At 39.0% G+C, this 18,874-nt stretch overlaps 1 protein-coding gene across 3 annotated transcripts in view; it reads right to left on the reverse strand.

Annotated features, from left to right (window-relative positions):
* Positions 1-18,874, reverse strand: part of NOSTRIN (nitric oxide synthase trafficking) — a 35,103-nt gene that overhangs the window by 7,676 nt on the left and 8,553 nt on the right. For all 3 annotated transcript variants that reach the window (XM_039365452.1, XM_039365455.1, XM_039365453.1), the window contains 11 exons: positions 17,451-17,534; positions 16,065-16,127; positions 15,767-15,848; positions 14,397-14,459; positions 12,990-13,088; positions 12,514-12,639; positions 8,528-8,626; positions 8,317-8,442; positions 3,840-3,948; positions 1,979-2,067; positions 485-610 (listed from right to left, as the gene is read on the reverse strand). In XM_039365452.1, the coding sequence (XP_039221386.1) occupies positions 485-610; positions 1,979-2,067; positions 3,840-3,948; positions 8,317-8,442; positions 8,528-8,626; positions 12,514-12,639; positions 12,990-13,088; positions 14,397-14,459; positions 15,767-15,848; positions 16,065-16,127; positions 17,451-17,534 (1,066 nt within the window). The remainder of the gene's footprint in view (positions 1-484; positions 611-1,978; positions 2,068-3,839; positions 3,949-8,316; positions 8,443-8,527; positions 8,627-12,513; positions 12,640-12,989; positions 13,089-14,396; positions 14,460-15,766; positions 15,849-16,064; positions 16,128-17,450; positions 17,535-18,874) is intronic.

Consider the following 18,874-nt stretch of genomic DNA (forward strand, 5'->3'; position numbering starts at 1 on the left):
GTTATTGGCAACAGAAAAATGAAAATGAAAGAAAGAAACGAAAGGTATTAATAACTACAGAGGAAATATGAATTGACAATATCAGAATACAGTAGGAGAAAGACATGTAAAGAATTTTGGCTAAAAGCACTATGAAAAACAAAATATTATAATACATGTTCTAGCTATATATAGGCAAGAAAAGGGATTAAGATTAACAAATAGGGTAGTATAAACTTTAAAATGGTAGTATCACCTCCCAGTAAATATTAATAAATAAAGCAGTAAAATCATGCAGAAAGGATTAGAAGATTGTAAACTTCACTTACAGCCTCCTGTCAAACCTGAGAATATGTAATATAATAACTGACATGGTGTGTATATACCAAGATATAACCACCTTCAAGTTGGTTAACCAGTAGTCAAATGTTCATGCTGAGAGTGGACTATTTCAGATTTATATAATCATCGTACGGACATGTAGTACCATAACCCATATCATTACCTTTTCTTTCCATTTTGAAATGCAGTTATTCAAGAGATGAGACGGTTTAGGCTTCTTTTCAATTTCAGCTAGTGCGCTCCCCAATTTGAAATGATTTGCTTGTAGAAGGGCAGCTTTCAGAGTTGCCTTTAATATATATTTTTAAATACATATAAATAACAAATATTTTGATGCACAAATTTTGTTTTCCCAGTTCTGATTATTTGGAGCAGAGGGAGACACTGAGACTAAATCTACCTTTAAAATACGGTTAGTCCTCATTAGCAGCTGCAGGAACCAGCAACATAGTTCTTAAGCAAAGAGGTCACTAAGTGAAAAATCACATGGCCACTGTATTTATGATTTTATTTAAGCTTTGCTTTGCTTTATAGCTCCCGAAGGATACAGTCCAAGACAGTCAGGTGAGTCCAAAGGGCAGGGAAAGTTTCTGGAACTTGACTTCTAAGGAAATTGAGTCAAAAGGCAACTCTTAAAGTCCTTTTTCTCTACTCCTTTGCCCTTTTGAATCCTCACCCCAGTGTCAGGATAATTAATGACAAGTGAATTGATGTTTGTATTTACATTAATTGGAGAGAAAGGGATTACATGAGAGTAAGGAGGGATACAGTGGGGAATTCACTTTGAAAAGAATGTGCTAGTGGGAATCCTGGTTCACTTAGCAAGAAAACAAAAGCAGAAGGTGTAAAACTGATTAAAGTCTGGTCAGTTACAGGCAGTAGCTGCCTGTAATTAAGTTCCCAGAGCTGATCTTGTTAACTTGCAGTTAAGACTTTTTTTTAGAGATGTGCTGTGTTGCATAGAAAAGCAGCTCAGGAAGAGATAGTTTGTTTAGGCACTCTCCGCTCTGCAAAGGGAAAAAAGAAGCAGGTCAGGTACAAGACAACATGTACTGACTAATGGTGAACATGTGACTGAAAGAGAGAGAGAATTGCTGCAAAGGTTGTAAATACGAAGATTGGTCACAAAGTTACTTTTTCATCACCGTTGTAGCTGCAAATGGTCACTCTCCGAGCTAGTTACTAATTGAGGACTATCTGTATTTGTTTTATTATTCTAAAATAATGCTCAAGTAACATTAACAAAACATGTTTGGCAGGCTATTCTGCTTTATGGCCAATGAATCTTCTTGTAAAGAGGACATGTATTTTTAATTTATGTGGGATTAACTTGTAAAGCTCTTAAAAAGTAAAAGAGTAAGAAGTACAAGGCAAAATAGTTTAAAATTAAAATGTAAAGATGCATAAGTGAAAATGCTTGGGAAAAGCACTTAACCTGAAGCTGAAAATAGTGACTTGGAAAGGGCTTTCCTTAAATGCAGCCCCAAAACTGAAAGGTGGTTTTTGTAGTTATTACCTAACTTCATTGATATATACATCCAGAGGTGCACTCTTAGAGCCAGCCAAAGGATTAACACCGAAGATTGCATTTCAGCTAAACAAAAGCTAAGCAATATAAGTATTTAAAATGTGAAATATATATTAATTTCTAGTGTACCTCATTAAGTTGTGCAATGGTATCATTTATATTTTTTGCATCTGAAAACTGAGGGGTTTCTTTGTAAGCCTGAAGCATCCGTTCCAAGCCTTTAAAAAATATAAATACAAGGATTTGCTCAGTCTTCATACATTTCTAAACAACCCTGGAAATCAACCATGATATAATAGCATTGTTAGCAAATTTCCATTACTTACATTAAAATATTTTTAAAACTCTTTGGGTTCTGAACACAAGGTACCGTATGTTAGAATAAAGCAATATACATGCTATTAAAAAGAACAGAACAACAAAAGAACTGAAACAATATTAGAATGTACACAATCATCTACTTTCAAGGGTAGAAGTAGCAATCAAAAGGAACATTATTCAGATACCCCCAGTTTTGTTTCAATTATAGTGTGTCCTGTTTAATATCAGTACAAACTTTAGAGCTATCTATCGTATTTTAACCTTAGAAAAGCCTGTTCCAAATTGAAGACCTTACTTGCAAAAAGCTCTACATCCTCAAAGCTCTATAATTACTGGGAAAGTTTCTGTTTCACGTGAATATTAAGAAGTTGGACGTAGCTCATTCTATTAAGTAGAATTTTTGCCCTTGTACCCATTATTGATCCATGAACTTGACTGGGAAAAATTTACATTATTTTTTATTAAAGTCTAATCTCTAAGTCAGTGGTTCTCAACCTTTTTAATGCCGCGATCCCCAACCGGTCGTAAGTCGAGGACTACCCAACTGGTCGTAAGTCAAGGACTACCCAACCGGTCATAAGTCGAGGCCTTTCCCTGCTCGGGAGCACCGCGCATGCGTGGTGCTGCCCCCTGCGCTGGCCGAGGTGTAGCTGGCAAGCGGCAGAGACGGCGCAGGCCGATCACCGGCTGGGCCACCAGTTGGCCCAGCCCAAGGGAGGTAAGGCACCCGCTGGGCCCCACGCACACCAGCATGGCCCCTGCCCGCCAGCCTCCCACCTCCCACCCCTGGCCCACTTTTGCTTACATTTTTAGTAGTTGCTCAGCAGGGAATGGTGGAAACCTCCAGACAGCTCACCTTCGCTGCAGACAACTTGCAGCACCATTTGCAGAATGGGACTTTTGGCGGGCTCAGCAGGGCAGAGACAGCCTGGACAATTCCTATTGGCTTTCAAAAGCCAATAGAATAAAAGGGAGTAGCACAGCTAAGGAAAAGGGGGAAAAAATGGCGGACTGCATTGTTTGGCGACCCCCGTGAAATGGTCATTCGACCCCAACTGGGGTCCCAACCCACAGGTTGAGAACCGCTGCTCTAAGTTAATTCTTTTTATTCATAGGCAAGAAAGTACTGTATGGCCTCTAAATGCTCAAAAAAATATTAACTTCAATATATTTCATTATCTAAAATTATACTCCAAAAAAGCTATTGTCTTTTTAATGATTTAATGCATTTTAATAAATGAACAAAGGTATCTCTATATTAAACATCTCTTAGTTTTTAAATATTTTGATAACAATATGAGCGGGATTGGTTTCCTTTGTAATGTAATGTCTCTATCATCTATATCTATTATCTCTCTCTCTTTATCATCTATCTATGTATCTATGTTATTTTATTTTATACATTTAAATACACTTTTCTGAGAAGGTCTCTACAGACTTCAGTGTATTCTCAAAGGGGTCCCATGGCACAAAAAATGGCACAAAAAATTCCGTAAATGCTATCAGCTAAAGGGACCAATACAATCCATTATCCAAGGGGAACAAACTGAGAGTTTTAAAAGTTTGGGCTTCTTTAACTTTAGAAGAGCTACCGTAGAAAGGCACAGACTAGATACACCTTCTCCTTGTGTAAATGATCAAGTATAAAATGCTTAAAATGTGAGGTAACCTGTTTTGTCCTGCAGGGCCTTTTCCAAATCTGCCTGTACCCGTGTTATTTTAGCTTTGATGGCAGTTTGTCTCCTCTCTTTTTCAATTAGGCTCATCATATCTTCTTCCTTTCATAGTAAAAAAAAAAAAAAAAGGAGGGGAGAATGAAAAAAGATTAATATGTTTTGATTAAAATGCAGGCGGGGAATGAAGTATATGTATGGTAATTTTCTCAACTCATGCTTATTGCCAAGCTGGCAATTTGCTGTTTATTTTAACAGCCTTATGAATTATAAAGTCAGCATGAAAGAGTTAGATCCCTTTGGCTAGGAAAAAAAAAAAAAAAGGCAGACAGATGTTGCTGACAGCCAGAATCAAGGGTGAAGCTCACATATGCCCTCCCAATGTACTTTGCCAGTTTGGTCTGTGATGATTAGTTTTTAAGTTTACATGGAAGTGTCAGTGGAAAACAACAGGCTCCTTGTTGTTTTTAAAATTCCATTATAGGTGGGTTCATTCTGCTCTCCAGCAACCTTTCGTTTCAGTTGTCCCCCAGAGACAATTTCTGTCACTTTCTCATTAAAAGTTTAATCAAAATCCTCAAAGATACCAGATGAACATCTGTATGTTACTAAAGTCATAACAATCAAGACCAGCTCTCAGAACTGTTAGTTGTATTTAATCTTTCCTCAGCTTTAGCCTTCACTTTACAAATAGTTATAGGGGAACATTTCAGATAGGCATGTCTGTCTGTCTGTCTCTCGTCTGTCTGTCTGTATGTCTGTCTGTCTATCTCTATCTCCTTCTATCCCTATCTCCCTATATCTATCTATCTATCTATCTATCTATCTATCTATCTATCTATCTATCTATCTATCTCTATCATTTATCATCTATGATCAATCTATCTAATTTATATACGACTTATCTCATGAGAACTCTGGGCAGCATGCAATAATCAAGTAAAAAACAATATGTACCTTAAAAACAAGCATTTAAAAATATCAAAAGTCAACATTAAAAAATTAGAGATTAATTTAAAAAACATTCAAAATATTTTAAATATATATAAAGGGTTAAATAAAAATTGGGGGATGAAAAGTTGGAAGCTGAAAAAAGCAATTCTATATTAATCTTGAATCTTTTCATATGGCAGTAGAAATTTATGTTATTGAAATCTATGTCCCTGTGAAATAGACATGACCCTTTATGGCTTTTCTCCATGTTGATATGTGACCAGAATTTGAAATACTTTTTAAGAATTGGTATGTGGTTAATTAAAATACTTGAATGCAGTAACTAATGTTGAGTCTCTTCAATTAAAAATAGAGACACTGAAATCCTGACTATTCCCATAATGATTTTTAAAAATATCTTGTTCCACTATGCTATCATATCCTTGTGCATCTCTGATCTGGTTTATACTGAATATCAAGTGTTATTCACATAAGTATTCTGTGTGGCACTGAACCATGTAGATATAAACTTAACAAGACTAGCAGTTTACCTTGTTATGCTATGTATTGATAAGGTTGCATCTGAAAAGGCACCTGAAAAAGCACAAATCTCTGTGTGTGACAAGCATATTTTATGGAAAAGTGTTTTAATGATGTCTTTCGTTCAACATGAATCAAGGCTAGGGGCAGAACCAGGCATAACCATATAGACAGGAACAAATCTTCTTGTTGTTGAATTTGCATATTTTAGAGGAGAAAATATATTGTGGTTTGAGCTACAATAATCTAGATGACCATTAGAAAGCATCACAGAGGTAAAGAAAATTAACTCCTCCCTGATGGGGTCTGAATTTGTGTAGCTGGGGTATGGTAAATGTTATTTATCTCTATGTAAGTAGAGTTTCAATTTGCCAGCAAATTTGGAAAACTCAATAGTGGCCACAGGATTGGAAAAGGTCAGTTTACATTCCAATTCCAAAGAAAGGCAATGCCAAAGAATGTTCAAACTATCGCACCATTGCACTCATTTCACATGCTAGTAAAGTTATGCTTAAAATCCTACAAGCTAGACTCCAGCAGTATGTGGATCAAGAACTACCAGAAGTACAGGCAGGATTTCGAAGAGGCAGAGGAACTAGAGATCAAATTGCCAACATACGCTGGATCATGGAGAAAGCTAGGGAGTTCCAGAAAAACATCTACTTCTGCTTCATTGACTATGCAAAAGCCTTTGATTGTGTGGATCACAACAAATTGTGGCAAGTTCTTAAAGAGATGGGAGTACCAGACCATCTCATTTGTCTCTTGAGAAACCTATATGCGGGTCAAGAAGCAACAGTGAGAACTGGACACGGAACCACTGATTGGTTCAAAATTGGAAAAGGAGTCTGGCAAGGCTGTATACTGTCGCCCTGCCTATTTAACTTATATGCAGAGCACATTATGAGAAAGGCAGAGCTAGATGAATCAAAAGTTGAAATTAAGATTGCCGGGAGAAATATCAACAACCTAAGATATGCAGATGATACCACTCTAATGACAGAAAGTGAAGAGGAACTAAAGAGCCTCTTGATGCGCGTGAAGAAGGAGAGTGCAAAAGTTGGCTTGAAACTCAACATTAAGAAAACCAAAATCATGGCATCCGGCCCTCTCAATTCCTGGCAAATAGATGGGGAAGAAATGGAGGTAATGACAGATTTTATTTTTCTGGGCTCAAAGATCACCTCAGATGAGGACTGCAGCCAAGAAATTAAAAGACGCTTGCTCCTGGGGAAGAAAGCTATGGCAAATCTAGACAGCGTACTAAAAAGCAGAGACATCACCCTGCCAACAAAAGTGCGTATAGTCAAGGCCATGGTTTTCCCAATTGCAATGTATGGCTGTGAAAGTTGGACCATAAGAAAGGCTGAGCGCCAAAGAATTGAGGCCTTTGAACTATGGTGCTGGAGAAGACTTCTGCGAGTCCCTTGGACTGCAAGGCGTTCAAACTGGTCAGTCCTAGAAGAGATCAACCCCGACTGCTCTTTAGAAGGCCAGATCCTGAAGTTGAAACTCAAATACTTTGGCCACCTAATGAGAAGGAAGGACTCACTGGAGAAGGGCCTAATGCTGGGAAAGATTGAGGGCAATAGAAGAATGGGACAACAGAGAATGAGATGGCTGGATGGAGTCACTGAAGCAGTAGGTGTGAACTTAAATGGACTCCAGAAAATGGTAGAGGACAGGAAGACCTGGAGGAACGTTGTCCATGGGGTCGCGATGGGTCGGACACGACTTCGCAGTTAACAACAACAACAAAGTAGAGTTTATTTTCTTTTAAGTGAAGGAAATAAAGCATTGAACTAAGCCATGGATGCTGAAGGTGTTGACTTTCCATGCCATGATTCTCATAGAATGCATTAAAATATGAGCTGTATTGGCACACTTTGTCCACAGTTAAGCATAATTTATTCAGTCAAGATACTTTTCAGAATTCATTTAACACTGAACTAGGACACACTTTCTGGGTTTGAGAGTACAACAAACAAAAATTTATTTATTCAATTTATATGCTGACTATCTCCATTTCCAAAGTGACTATAAAATGTGTGTTGGAGATATACAGCTCCAAAATAAAAAATATTTGCCACTTTTAATCCTATTGATTATTAGAGGCATTAAGAATATGTGTATGCATACATATGCTGTCTCCTTTGTTCTCCTTTTCCTCTCTGTTCTGCATACGCCTGATTAGAAGACTAATTTTCTTAAGTTCTGCCTATCAACCTACTCCACCGGGAAAAGTAGTTGCATCTCTTTTCTTCACCATGAAGGCTTTATATAGGAGCATGAAATGTACTTACAGTTTATAGGAACTTGTGGTTTTTAAGCTTCAAATTCTAGATACGCTACAGTAAATGGCTTGGATTCTACTCATGTACCAGGAAAACCCCAGGGGAAGGGAGGGATGGTATAAAGCAAAAGTCAGAATGACAATGACAACCAGGTGATCAATATCCTGCTCCTTTTGTATGTATGCTGACATTATGTGGATATACAAAGAATTGCACCAATGTGATCACTGTCTTAACATTTTGATATGGCAATAGCAATAGCACTTAGACATATATACCGCTTCATAGTGCTTTATAAATGTCTAAGCGGTTTACAAATGTCAGCATATTGCCCCCAACAATCTGAGTCCTCATTTTACTGACCTCAGAAGGATGGAAGCCTGAGTAAACCTTGAGCCGATCAGGATCAAACTCTTGGCTGTGGGCAGAGTTAGCCTGCAATACAGCATTCTAACCACCGTGCCAACAGCATTATGCTATCATACACATGTGCTGTGCTTGTGAATGAACTGAAGGATTCCAAAGTATCAAAAACACAATTGGCTAGCTTGTGGTTTTGTCTTGTGCAATCACAGCCAGGTTCTACCCCCCCCCCCCAGGACAGTGAATCCATCCTGCTCTACTTCAGCTTCCAGAATCCCACTTGGGAGAAGCTTAAAATGATTCTTTCCATTATTGAGGGCAGGAGATTTGGCAGGGCACTTACATAGTAGTCTGTTAACAAGAGTTCGAGCTTGGTCTCTGCAGCGGTTAGTGACATTTCATTCACTAACACCTGCACATCCTTGTCAAGTTCCGCCTCAGTGACAGCACTGTGAACCTTTGCATGGCACTAGAATGAATGACAGATAGGTTAGATAGGAGAGCACTTCCTAGCAATATTTAATTCAGAGCAAAAGAATGTGCAATTAACATACAGCAATGAGGCTCTGTCCAAAATGAGAAAGAAGCTGGCTGTAACGATGTAACGTATTGCAGAGAAGCAGGAGTTTATCTTTTTCAAGGTCAAGGATGCTCTGTTGGAAAGGGAACAATGATTACTCTATAAAGAAAGAAAAAGTTAAACATGATAATCAGAGCAGTTACTTCAATCTTTTCCAGCCATTAACCATTAGGGCTTCTGTCTAAAGTGAATCCTGCAGAGTTAAATGGGTCTTCATTCACACAGATTAGCTTAGGGTGTATGAAAATAGTAGGTGGGAGCTTTAGATATGTGTAGGTTGCCTTGAGATGACCAAAAAGAAAAGTGGGATAAAACTCAATAAGTCAAGATCAAATCTGGGCCAGTCACCGGGACCAGAGGTTTATTAGAGGTTTACTCAAACCTCAGGTCCTGCTAATCAACCCAGATTCAATCTTGCAACATTATCCTGGGACATGTATATTTGCCTTTACTCAATCAGTCAATCTAATCAAATAGATTCTGAATGTACAATATGGCCACTGATCAGGGGCACTTTGAACCCCAGTGATTATGAATTGTCAGACATACATGCAGGAAGTATTTTTACAAAAACAATGCATTTTTTTTAATTAAAATGTGATTTATATTTGGGACTTGAGCTTTCATACTGGCTGACCCTGTTGAAAACTCAGACAATATTGTAGAATTCCGACTGAAAGACAGGCCTTTAAAACGCGCCCAACCAAGCATTAAGATGCCTCTATATTATTTGTTGTTGGAAAGAAAGGCTATAGGTTGAAGGTTTGCTCTTGTTGAGTGAAACTTAGGAAAACTGATGGTAGGAAGAGAGTTAAACTCCTTAAGTCAGAGGCCCCCAACCTTTGGGGCACCAGGGACCAGTTCTGTGGAGAGAGTTTTTTCCCCAGAGGGTGTGTGGTTTTGTATGCTGCCTGCATCTTATGGATGGGGCTTTGCTTGTTTGTGTGGACCGGTTTCTGGCATGCTGTGGCCCGGTACTGGTCCATGGACCAGGGGTTGGGGACCCCTGCCCTAAGTGACTAGTTCTAGTACAACTGGGTGGAAACAGTTGGACAGAAGATTTCCTTCCTACATTTTCCACCCATCAGTTCAAGTCATGCTAGAACTATTGATAGGAGAGGTTCATTCTGACTCAGAATTTATTTCATAAAACTTCCTTGAGTAAGGCAAAATCAAATCTTGTTTCCTTCTAATCAGCACAAAAAATGCAAAATAGTAACATAATCTATCTGCCTATATAATGTGGCGCACCCAGGTCCATAATGATGCATCGTTCAAAAAACTAGATGAACAAAGGAGTGCAATTGAAATTCGGGAGGGGGGTAAATTTATTAGGAGCAGCTTTATTTCCCTATGGAGCCTTAAGAGTTGATTAAAAGATTACTTCAACAACATTTTTCTGGATCATCCATTTGCACTAACAATAGCTAGAGAATGCAGTTCGCTTGCACATTGTTAAGAGCTGAAAGAAATGGATTCAAACAATCACTTGGGAAGCAGCTTGAGCTCAATCAAAAAATAAGCTGGGGTTGGATCGTGGATCTTCCTGACTGTTACGTAGGTGTGTTCCTTTTAACTCAAGAGTACTGAAGGAGTTGGATAAGATGTAAGGATGTAATTAAAGATACAGAAGCTCTCAGTGGAGGTGGTGATGCTCAACAGCATTTAATTAAACTGCTCCAAGAAAAAAAAAGTGAGAAGATTTATGGCCAATTTGTTGATGCTTTTTTTTAAAAGCACTTGTAACAAATCTTAGTATTTTTATTATTTTTTAGATTCTAATCTAATTCTGGATGGTCCTTAATCTGATTTTAATTAGGTTGGACTCAAAGAGATATGTACTATGAAAAAAGAAAGAAAGAAAGCCCCTTTGGTCAAGTGAGAGTCTGACATGACTACACACCAACTATTTGTTTTACCATTTTAGCAATTCTTTCAGGAAAAGGATAACGTTGTCAGTTATGGCCAGTATAGAATGGTGGAGTTGGAAAGGATCTTGAAGATCAGTCCAGGATCCACTGGATCATATCTGACAGACAATCCTTTAGCCCAGGGGTCTCCAATCTTGGCAACTTTAAGACTTGTGGGCATCAACTCCCAGGATTCCTCAGTGAGCAAAGCTGGCTGAGGAATTCTGGGAGTTGGTCCACAAGTCTTAAAGTTGCCAAGGTTGAGAACCACTGCTTTAGCCTGTCTGAAGACTTCCAATAAGGGAAATCTCATCATTTCAGGGGGCAGTCTGAAAGCTTCTCTTGACATGTTCTTTGTATCTACTTCCTTGTAGTTTTAGCTCTGCACTCTGGGGTAACAGAAGATAAATCTACCCCTTTGTCTGAATGATAATCCTTAATGAAAACTGCTGTACCTTTTCTTAGGCTAAACATATTCATGTTCTTTGATTGTTCCTTATGGGATGTTTTAATTTGAACATGTTGATTTTAACTATTTTGGGGGGGAGGGGAGAGAGTCGGAAAGCATACGAATACATATTAAGTATTTTTTTTATTTTTAAAGCTAATACGTATGCACAAAAGCAGAAGTCAGACCAAGCCAAGAATTTGTATTTCACTGATCATCCTGTTCTCAGGAAATAAATCTTGGGAACAGGATGAGCTACTGAAACTAAATGTATCTTGAGAACATTTATGTTGCTGTAAATCAATATGCTTTTATCACATGGTCCTCTTTCTTGCCAGAAATTAGGGAAAATAATACATTACCTATGAAATTCATATACTCACATTTGATTTTACCAATATAGATAATAATTGTCCTAAAAGTATACTACAAGCATGTGAAGAGGTCTCTGTTTATATCAGGGGTCTTCAAACTTGGCTCTTTTATGACTTGTGGCACACTGGCTGAGGCATTCTGGGAGTTGAAGTCCATAAGTCATAAAAGGGCCAAATTTGAAGACCCCTGATTTATGTACATGTGTGCCCTTTATCCTGTCTTCCAAAAATTGGAGGTAATGATACAGATGGGAGAAAGGAAAAGAAGCTGAACCTGTGGTAACTGAGGATGAAAAAGGAAGAATTTCTTAGCCTTCCTCCAAAGAATTAGTAGCAGCTCTACTAATAACTTCTTGCCTACTGTTACCTACATCTTTTTATCAGGCTAATGCTGGGAAAGAAAAAGTGATTATCCTTCCATAATTAGACAGTTGTAGGTGGCTCTCTTGCAAAGAGCCCAAAAGCTTGCTCTAAGTTTTTTGAGAGTTGTGATCCTGGGAAGACTTTTTGTCATGGGACCATGCAGGATATTTCAAAATAAAATGAAATTGCTTCCTCTAACAATGCCTGCTCTCACACACAGTTTGTTGTGTCCTGAGCCTGCAAAGGCAGGCTCGGGATGTTGCAATGGTCCCGGGCAGTTGCAAGCTGCCCAGGACCAGACTGGCTGGCGCGGCGCTCGCACGCATGCGCAAGGCGCACCGCGCGCCTAAATGTTGCTTTTTGGCCCGGGGATTGTCTTTAAGAGAGGCTGAGAGGTTTGTTCTCCTCAGAGTTGTAACGGGGCTACTGAAGACTAATAAAGAGTTCCTGAAACTATGAAATGCTTCTTGAAGTCATTGCCATTAACCGAGGACTCAACACAGTTCATTATCCTGGAATGGTGCCAAAGATTTGTACGAGGTCTCCATCAATACAGTTAAAATTATTTGCCCATTTAGGTTGGGGGTTTATTTGTTACAAATAAATAATTTTCCATTAATAGAATGACAAGGGTGGGATGTTTGAGATGCTGGGAACAGAAACCATTTTGTTTCATATCTTCAACAAAACAGGGTTTAAAGTTATACTTTGGGGGGGGGGCTTAGATGTTTTATCTTGAACACACAGCTGTAAATCAAACTAGAATATAATTGGAAAAGAAAAGAATCTGACTTGTTTCCAGCTGAGGAAAAGCACAGTCAAGACCAGAGATTACAGTGCCAGAAGGAAACATCTGGTGACTTGCCTGGTGCCCATTTTCTAATGTCTGCTCCCATTTCACACGCGTTTCACAGGCAGCTAAGTTCTTCTTGTAATAGTCTTCATCTTCCTTTGCCAGTTTGATAGCAGATTTTTCTAGGTTTCTGAGCAACTAAAATGAAAATATAAATGCAAGGGGTTTTTTTAAAAATAAAAAATAGGAATTGATTTCACATAGTGGGGGCATTGCTTTCAAAGCAGGTTAATAGGTGATATCTGGACACATGCAAAGAAGGAGAGGAAATCATTAAGATTTGCCAAGTAATGCAGAAAAATAGTTATCAGAAGAAATGTGCTATTATGGGCTACAGAAGTGCTGATAAATACTTCCCCAGAAGGTAATTAGCAAGCAGATTCGTGTTCTTCTGGGAATTGAACATCCTGAGTCACATTACCTGTCTACCTACTCCACCTCATTTATATAATGCCTCCACTTGGGCATATACCTGTCTGAAGACATACCTTTTTTTTGGCCTTTGGGGAAGCCAATGGGTGGGAGCTTTCTGTATCACGGAAAAGTGCTTCATGGTCCTTGGTTAGCTCTTTTAATTTCTTCTTGGTCTATCAACAAAATTCATAATTAGAGTTAATATAAGCCCATGGTAGCAACCTCTTAAGATTCTTTGTTATTCCATGTCTTGGGAGTTGCATACAGTCCAAACCATGGGCATCGGGATATCAAAAGTAAAGAGGGCAAGTACAGGTAATCCTTGACTTACAACGGTTTGTTTAGTGACCGTTCAAAGTTACAATGGTATTGAAAAATGTGACTTATGACCATTTTTCAAAGTTATGACCTTTGCAGCATCCCCATCATCTTGTGATCCAAATTCAGATGCTTGGCAACTGACTCATATTTATGACCATTGCTGTGTCCCAAGGTCATGTGGTCACCTTTTGTGACCTTCTGACAAGCAAAGTCATTGGGGAAGCCAGATTCACTTGACAACCAGGTTACTAACTTATCAACTGCAATGTTTCACTTAACAGCTGTGGCAAGAAAGGTTGTAAAATGGGGCAAAATTCAATTAACAGATGTCTCATTTAGCAACAGAAATTTTGGGCTCAATTGTAGTTGTAAGTCGAGGGCTGTCTGTAGAACTGTGGGACTGAAGCTCTACTCTTTTTAATGCTCGTAGGCTCATGACTTTTTTTGATACACAAACAAACATGGGGTGGGCATCTCTGGCTTGCTGATGACAACATTTAGATGAGATCTATCAGTCATTCCCCTGTGAATAGTAAATATCTCATTGTTGTATATTTGTCAATGTAATATAGACTAGAAGAAAACATGCATTTTTAAAGAAAAATGAGTGGCATCCTCCAGATTACTAATTTTTAAGCATGAAAATTAATATTTGTGCTTATAAGCACTACAAAATTTCCACTGCCATTCTGATTGAGTCTATCGGCCAGCGGTCTTCAAACTTGGCCCTTTGATGACTTGTGGACTTCAACTCCCAGAATTCCTCAGCCAGGCACGCTGGCTGAGGAATTCTGGGAGTTGAAGTCCATAAGTCATCAAAAGGCCAAGTTTGACGACACCTCTATAGGCCAATCAAATTTTGGAGTTAGAATTTTTGTGTAACATGCAGATTTCTCATATATTAGAATATCAAATCATCAGAATTGTAGTGAGCAATGCAAACCCCAATGGATAATTAAGTGCCTTATTTTAGAATCACCTTCCTTCCTTCTCTCAAATTAGAATCCAGTCATTCAGTATCTTTTTTTGTAGTTATTAGAGAGGTCCACTTCTCAGAAAGAGCTTCTGAATCCCATTTAGGTAACTGGAACCATTGCAGTAATTTCTAATGGATAAATCACTTCCATGTATTTTTGTAGGAATAAAAGATTAAAACTTGCCTTTAACTGTTGGCGCCAGTTGTTGATAACTGCTTCAGCTGTCTTCTCAACTGTATTATCTACCTTATGGAAAGAAACACCACAATCATGGGGGGGGGGAATAAATATTCCTTAGGTTTTCATTTTTAATATTAAAACTGATACCATTTCAGGGAATAACCTAACATATTTAGTTGTGTTGGACTTTTTAATGGAAAGTAACTTCTAAATCTTATTTTTTTAAAAGCATTTTTTTTTACAATAGGTAACGTAAAACAAAAAAATAATCCAAGAGAATAACATCTTGTATTTCTTTCAGTGTAGGACTTGCCAGGAGTATGTGTCTACCAAGGGATGGCCTACCTTGGTTCTTTTAACCTCCACCACTCCTCCACATGGACACCAAGAAATATGTTGGCAAAAGCTTTATAGTGAAATGTGTAGGAAAAGGGAGGGGGGAGAGAATTGCACCAACTGATATATATTGTTGTGCACACCATCCTAAGAACAATTCCATCTCCCATTACACTTATCAAGTGGAGGGCTTTTTATGTACCTCGTTTCACAAGATGTCCATTTTACAGTATCTTAGATCAAATTGATCACAGAGGGCAGAACGGGCACCAGTATGTCTTTAGGGTAGAAAGATTTTCTACCTAAGAGACCTTTGAAATGAGTGTGATCTGTTTTGCCAGATTGTTGATTGGCTACTTAGAACTCTAAGAGGCAGAAACCATGGGGTAGATGCTTTGCCCACAAGATGCACAGAATAGAATAGAATAGATAATTGCCACAACATAGTCACATTGTTTTGCCCAGTAAAGGCCATGGCCCTCACTGAAATTAGAAGCCCATCCCCAGATATAACCTTCTTTGCACCTGCATATTTTACATTCAGGATCTCGAGGAGGAATCAGTTCCACTGTAAGCCAGATCCAGGGAGACCCAGTCACCTATAGTGATCATCATCTAGATTTGTTAAAGACATGTGTCCTGAGATAGGGTGATACAGTTTTCTTAGGATGGTTTTTAGGGAGAACCATCTCAAATCCGGGCAATAGAGCTTTACAGCTTGCTGTCATGAATGACTTTCCTTTTTCTAATGCATCTTCTTCTTGTATCATCCCTCTTTGTCTGTGTCTCTAGGAATGATCTGCTAGTTAGTGTTGGCCAAAGTCAATTTTGCTCATACTGCTGTATTTGCAACATGTTCAGACCTGGGGAATGGATGAAATTCAAATGAAGGATGGTTGTTGTTTTTTCATTGAGAGATATTTTGATCACAATTTGTGGTACAGGCTTGAATCCTAGTCAGCATCATGGTAGGTTCAAATACCACAAGCAAAATGTTGCAGTACTTTATCATAAAAATAAGGGTTATCTGAACTCACTATTTTTTTCTTCTTCTCATGGTCCTGCAGGATACGATTCATTGGGTTTATTGCTTCTGTCTGAATGGCTTTGCCAAGCTTTCTAGATGCAGGACATAAAATATATACACCTATGTTATGAAAACTTGCCTTCTCAGAAAAGAGTATCATTTGCCAGACAACCACAGAAGAAATGGTTGTAAATATCATCCATTCAATCTCCTCCAAGGAGGCAATAAAATTGAAATGTTTATTGCAGAAGTTTTAAAGCCCTTCCAGGCCTCAGTAGACTTTGAATAATGGAGTAGGTTGTACTTACCTGTGTAAATCTGATGCAGATTTCAGCTCCTCCGAAACACAAAGCGAAGTACTATGAATATAGCTAAAGAAAGACCATGGAAAAAAGGAGATACATGTTTTTATTTCAACTTCTGAGTGAGCAAGTTATAATTCCTAAGAACCCAGGAGAGGTGACATTTTTACTAGGTTCGTGTTTACATTTTCATATGATCTATTTGGGCAATCTGAGACCCAGGCTAATTCTGTAACAGTGGTTTTATAAAATGAATTACAGAAGTGTACTTGCTTAATAGAAATGAACCCTGGAAGCAAGCTGGCTACATTTGAAAAGAGTTTTGCATGGCAAAATGATACCTGAGTGATGTGTAGTTAATGTGAGGGCTGCTCCATTCCCCCCCCCCCCATATTGGAGCATTTTGATTCAATTCTATTATGCACATAGAGCAGAAGGACATTCTGAGATCCCAAAGTTAGATATAGTCCAGATATTTTTTTCAATTTGATCACTACTGTTGAACAATAATGGCATAATTTCCCTATTTCGGGGTGGGAAACAGAGTCAAACTCCAATGAAAGCTCTATAATGGCTTTAACATAGGTATTTGAAAACATGGAAAAGCTTCCCAAATTTCCAGTGAACTTCTCCCTGCAAAAGAAAAGATTCTGGTTCCATTCACATAAACTTTTGGACCAAGGCTTTTCTTGTTTAGCCCTCAACCATGTCTAACTACAATTCTTTCTAAAAGAGAGTGCCCCTATCTGATATAGGATATGGATTAAAATTAGAAGAATGATTCCCATTTGTGACTGGGGATTATCGTTAACCCACAAAAGTACTACAATAGTCATTGATGTTACTCTTTTAATATTTGATAATATGACACAATTTTGGTTGTTTTAGAAACATTTTAGGGAGCCGGCAGCCTCCCTGTAGTTCCTCACAATCATCTTATTGCCAATCATCATGCATGGTGGTTGGGATGCAATTGCTGCAGTTCTCAAATGGAAAAGATCAAGAAAAACTTGATCTCAAGCAGAGCAATTCTTTCCAATCATCAGAACTCTGAGTTTACATCACTGGGTCAGATTATATAACTACAGCCTGTCCAGGGAGACCGATTTCCTTTTGTCACACCCAGAAGAGAAAAAGACTTGTCGACTTGGATCTCTAACAACCATCAAAGGTAACATATCTTTACCTTTGAAGAAAGTCCTGGACCAGTGGCAGTGGAAAACAGCGTAAAAGTATAGTTCAGGGGTAGTCAACCTTGGCTCTTTTATGACTCGTGGACTTCAACTCCCAGAATTCCTGAGCCAGCTAAGCTGGCTCAGGAATTCTGGGAATTGAAGTCCACGAGTCATAAAAGAGCCAAGGTTGACTACCCCTGGTATAGTTAATACTTACTTCACTTTTATTTTGGCCAGCATTTTGGCAAGCTTGTTTGCCAATTTCTCCAGTCCTTTACCATATGTAATCTCCAAACTAGTTCTGCAGAGAAAAGAATCAATGGGCACTTATTCATCTTAAAAGTTAAAACTTTAGAAACTTCACCAATAGAGGAAAAAATGGGCATTGTGTATGTATGGCGGGGGGGTGGGGCTATGATGGGGAGAGGAGGGGACTATACAGCAGGAGTTAAAATAATAGTTTTAGTCTTGGCCCAAACTGTGCTAGAGTTTGTGCAAATCAGAATCTTCTGCTAAAGACTCTAATAAAGACATGTCAAATACAAGGCCCCAGGGCCGGGTGCAGCCCGCGAAGTGGTTTCATGTGGCCCGCGAAGCCATCCTGGAAACTGAGGGAACAGCCCCCTCTGCCTTGGCCCTGGCCCAAGCCAGCCAGGAGCCAATGTACAATTTTGTGGTGGCCATCTATGCTGAAATGCATTCAGTCTTAGCTCCATAAGCCCCCCCCCCCCCGCATGGCCTGAGAGGAACAGTGAGGCTCCTCCAGTGGACCATGCCTTGGCACTTGCCCTGGTCCCACCCCCTTCTGCCAGAGACCCTCAGATCTATCCCACTCCTGCCCAGGCCCTCACAGGCACCCTTGACGCGAATGATGTAGAGCTGGCCATGCCCACCCAGTAGGCCACACCCACTCCATCCACACCCACCCAGTAGGCCACACCCACCATGGCCACATCCATCTGGCCCCCCGAGGGCAACCGCAATGCTGATGCGGCCCTCAGTGAAATTGAGTTTGACACCCCTGCTCTAATAAATCTCACAAAAGTCAGACTTGGGGGAAGTTGAATAATATGTGAAAACAAAATGGGCAAATCCACCAGTCCAAAAACATTAAAACAAATAGCTAATTTATATGTGTAACCTCTCTTCATCCCCCCTCCCCCTCTCTCTTATTGATCTGATCTGTTAGATTTTTTAATTTCTAGGAATAAGCATCCTTTCATAAATTTGGCAACTTTGCCTAATTAATCAGGCAAAAAAGGGCAATATTCTAGGACAGGAACATAGCAAGTTGTTTTACATTAAATCAGAGCCTATCAGGTTTAGTGGTGCCTGCACTGACAGGGAGCAACTATCCAGGGTTTTAGAGCTTTTTTCTAGTCTTACTTTGGAAAGCCAGAGAATAAAACTTCTTCATAAATAATGGAGACTCTAAACTGCAACCTCTCTTCATCTTGGAAAATTTGATGGGCCTTATGTAAAGAATAACAGTGGCGCCTGAAACATTCCTTTCTTTGGAAGATTTATATGCCACTCATTCCCTTAATGTTTCTAAACAACTTACAAAATTCTTTTGTAGTGATGAGGAAGAATCCATTGAGTTGAATCAAAAGAACCTTTACTGAGAGAAACTGGATGCAG

The sequence above is a fragment of the Crotalus tigris genome, unplaced genomic scaffold, assembly GCF_016545835.1.
Source record: "Crotalus tigris isolate CLP2741 ecotype Arizona unplaced genomic scaffold, ASM1654583v1 scf7180000020074.1721668, whole genome shotgun sequence".
Classification (NCBI taxonomy): Eukaryota; Metazoa; Chordata; class Lepidosauria; order Squamata; family Viperidae; genus Crotalus; species Crotalus tigris.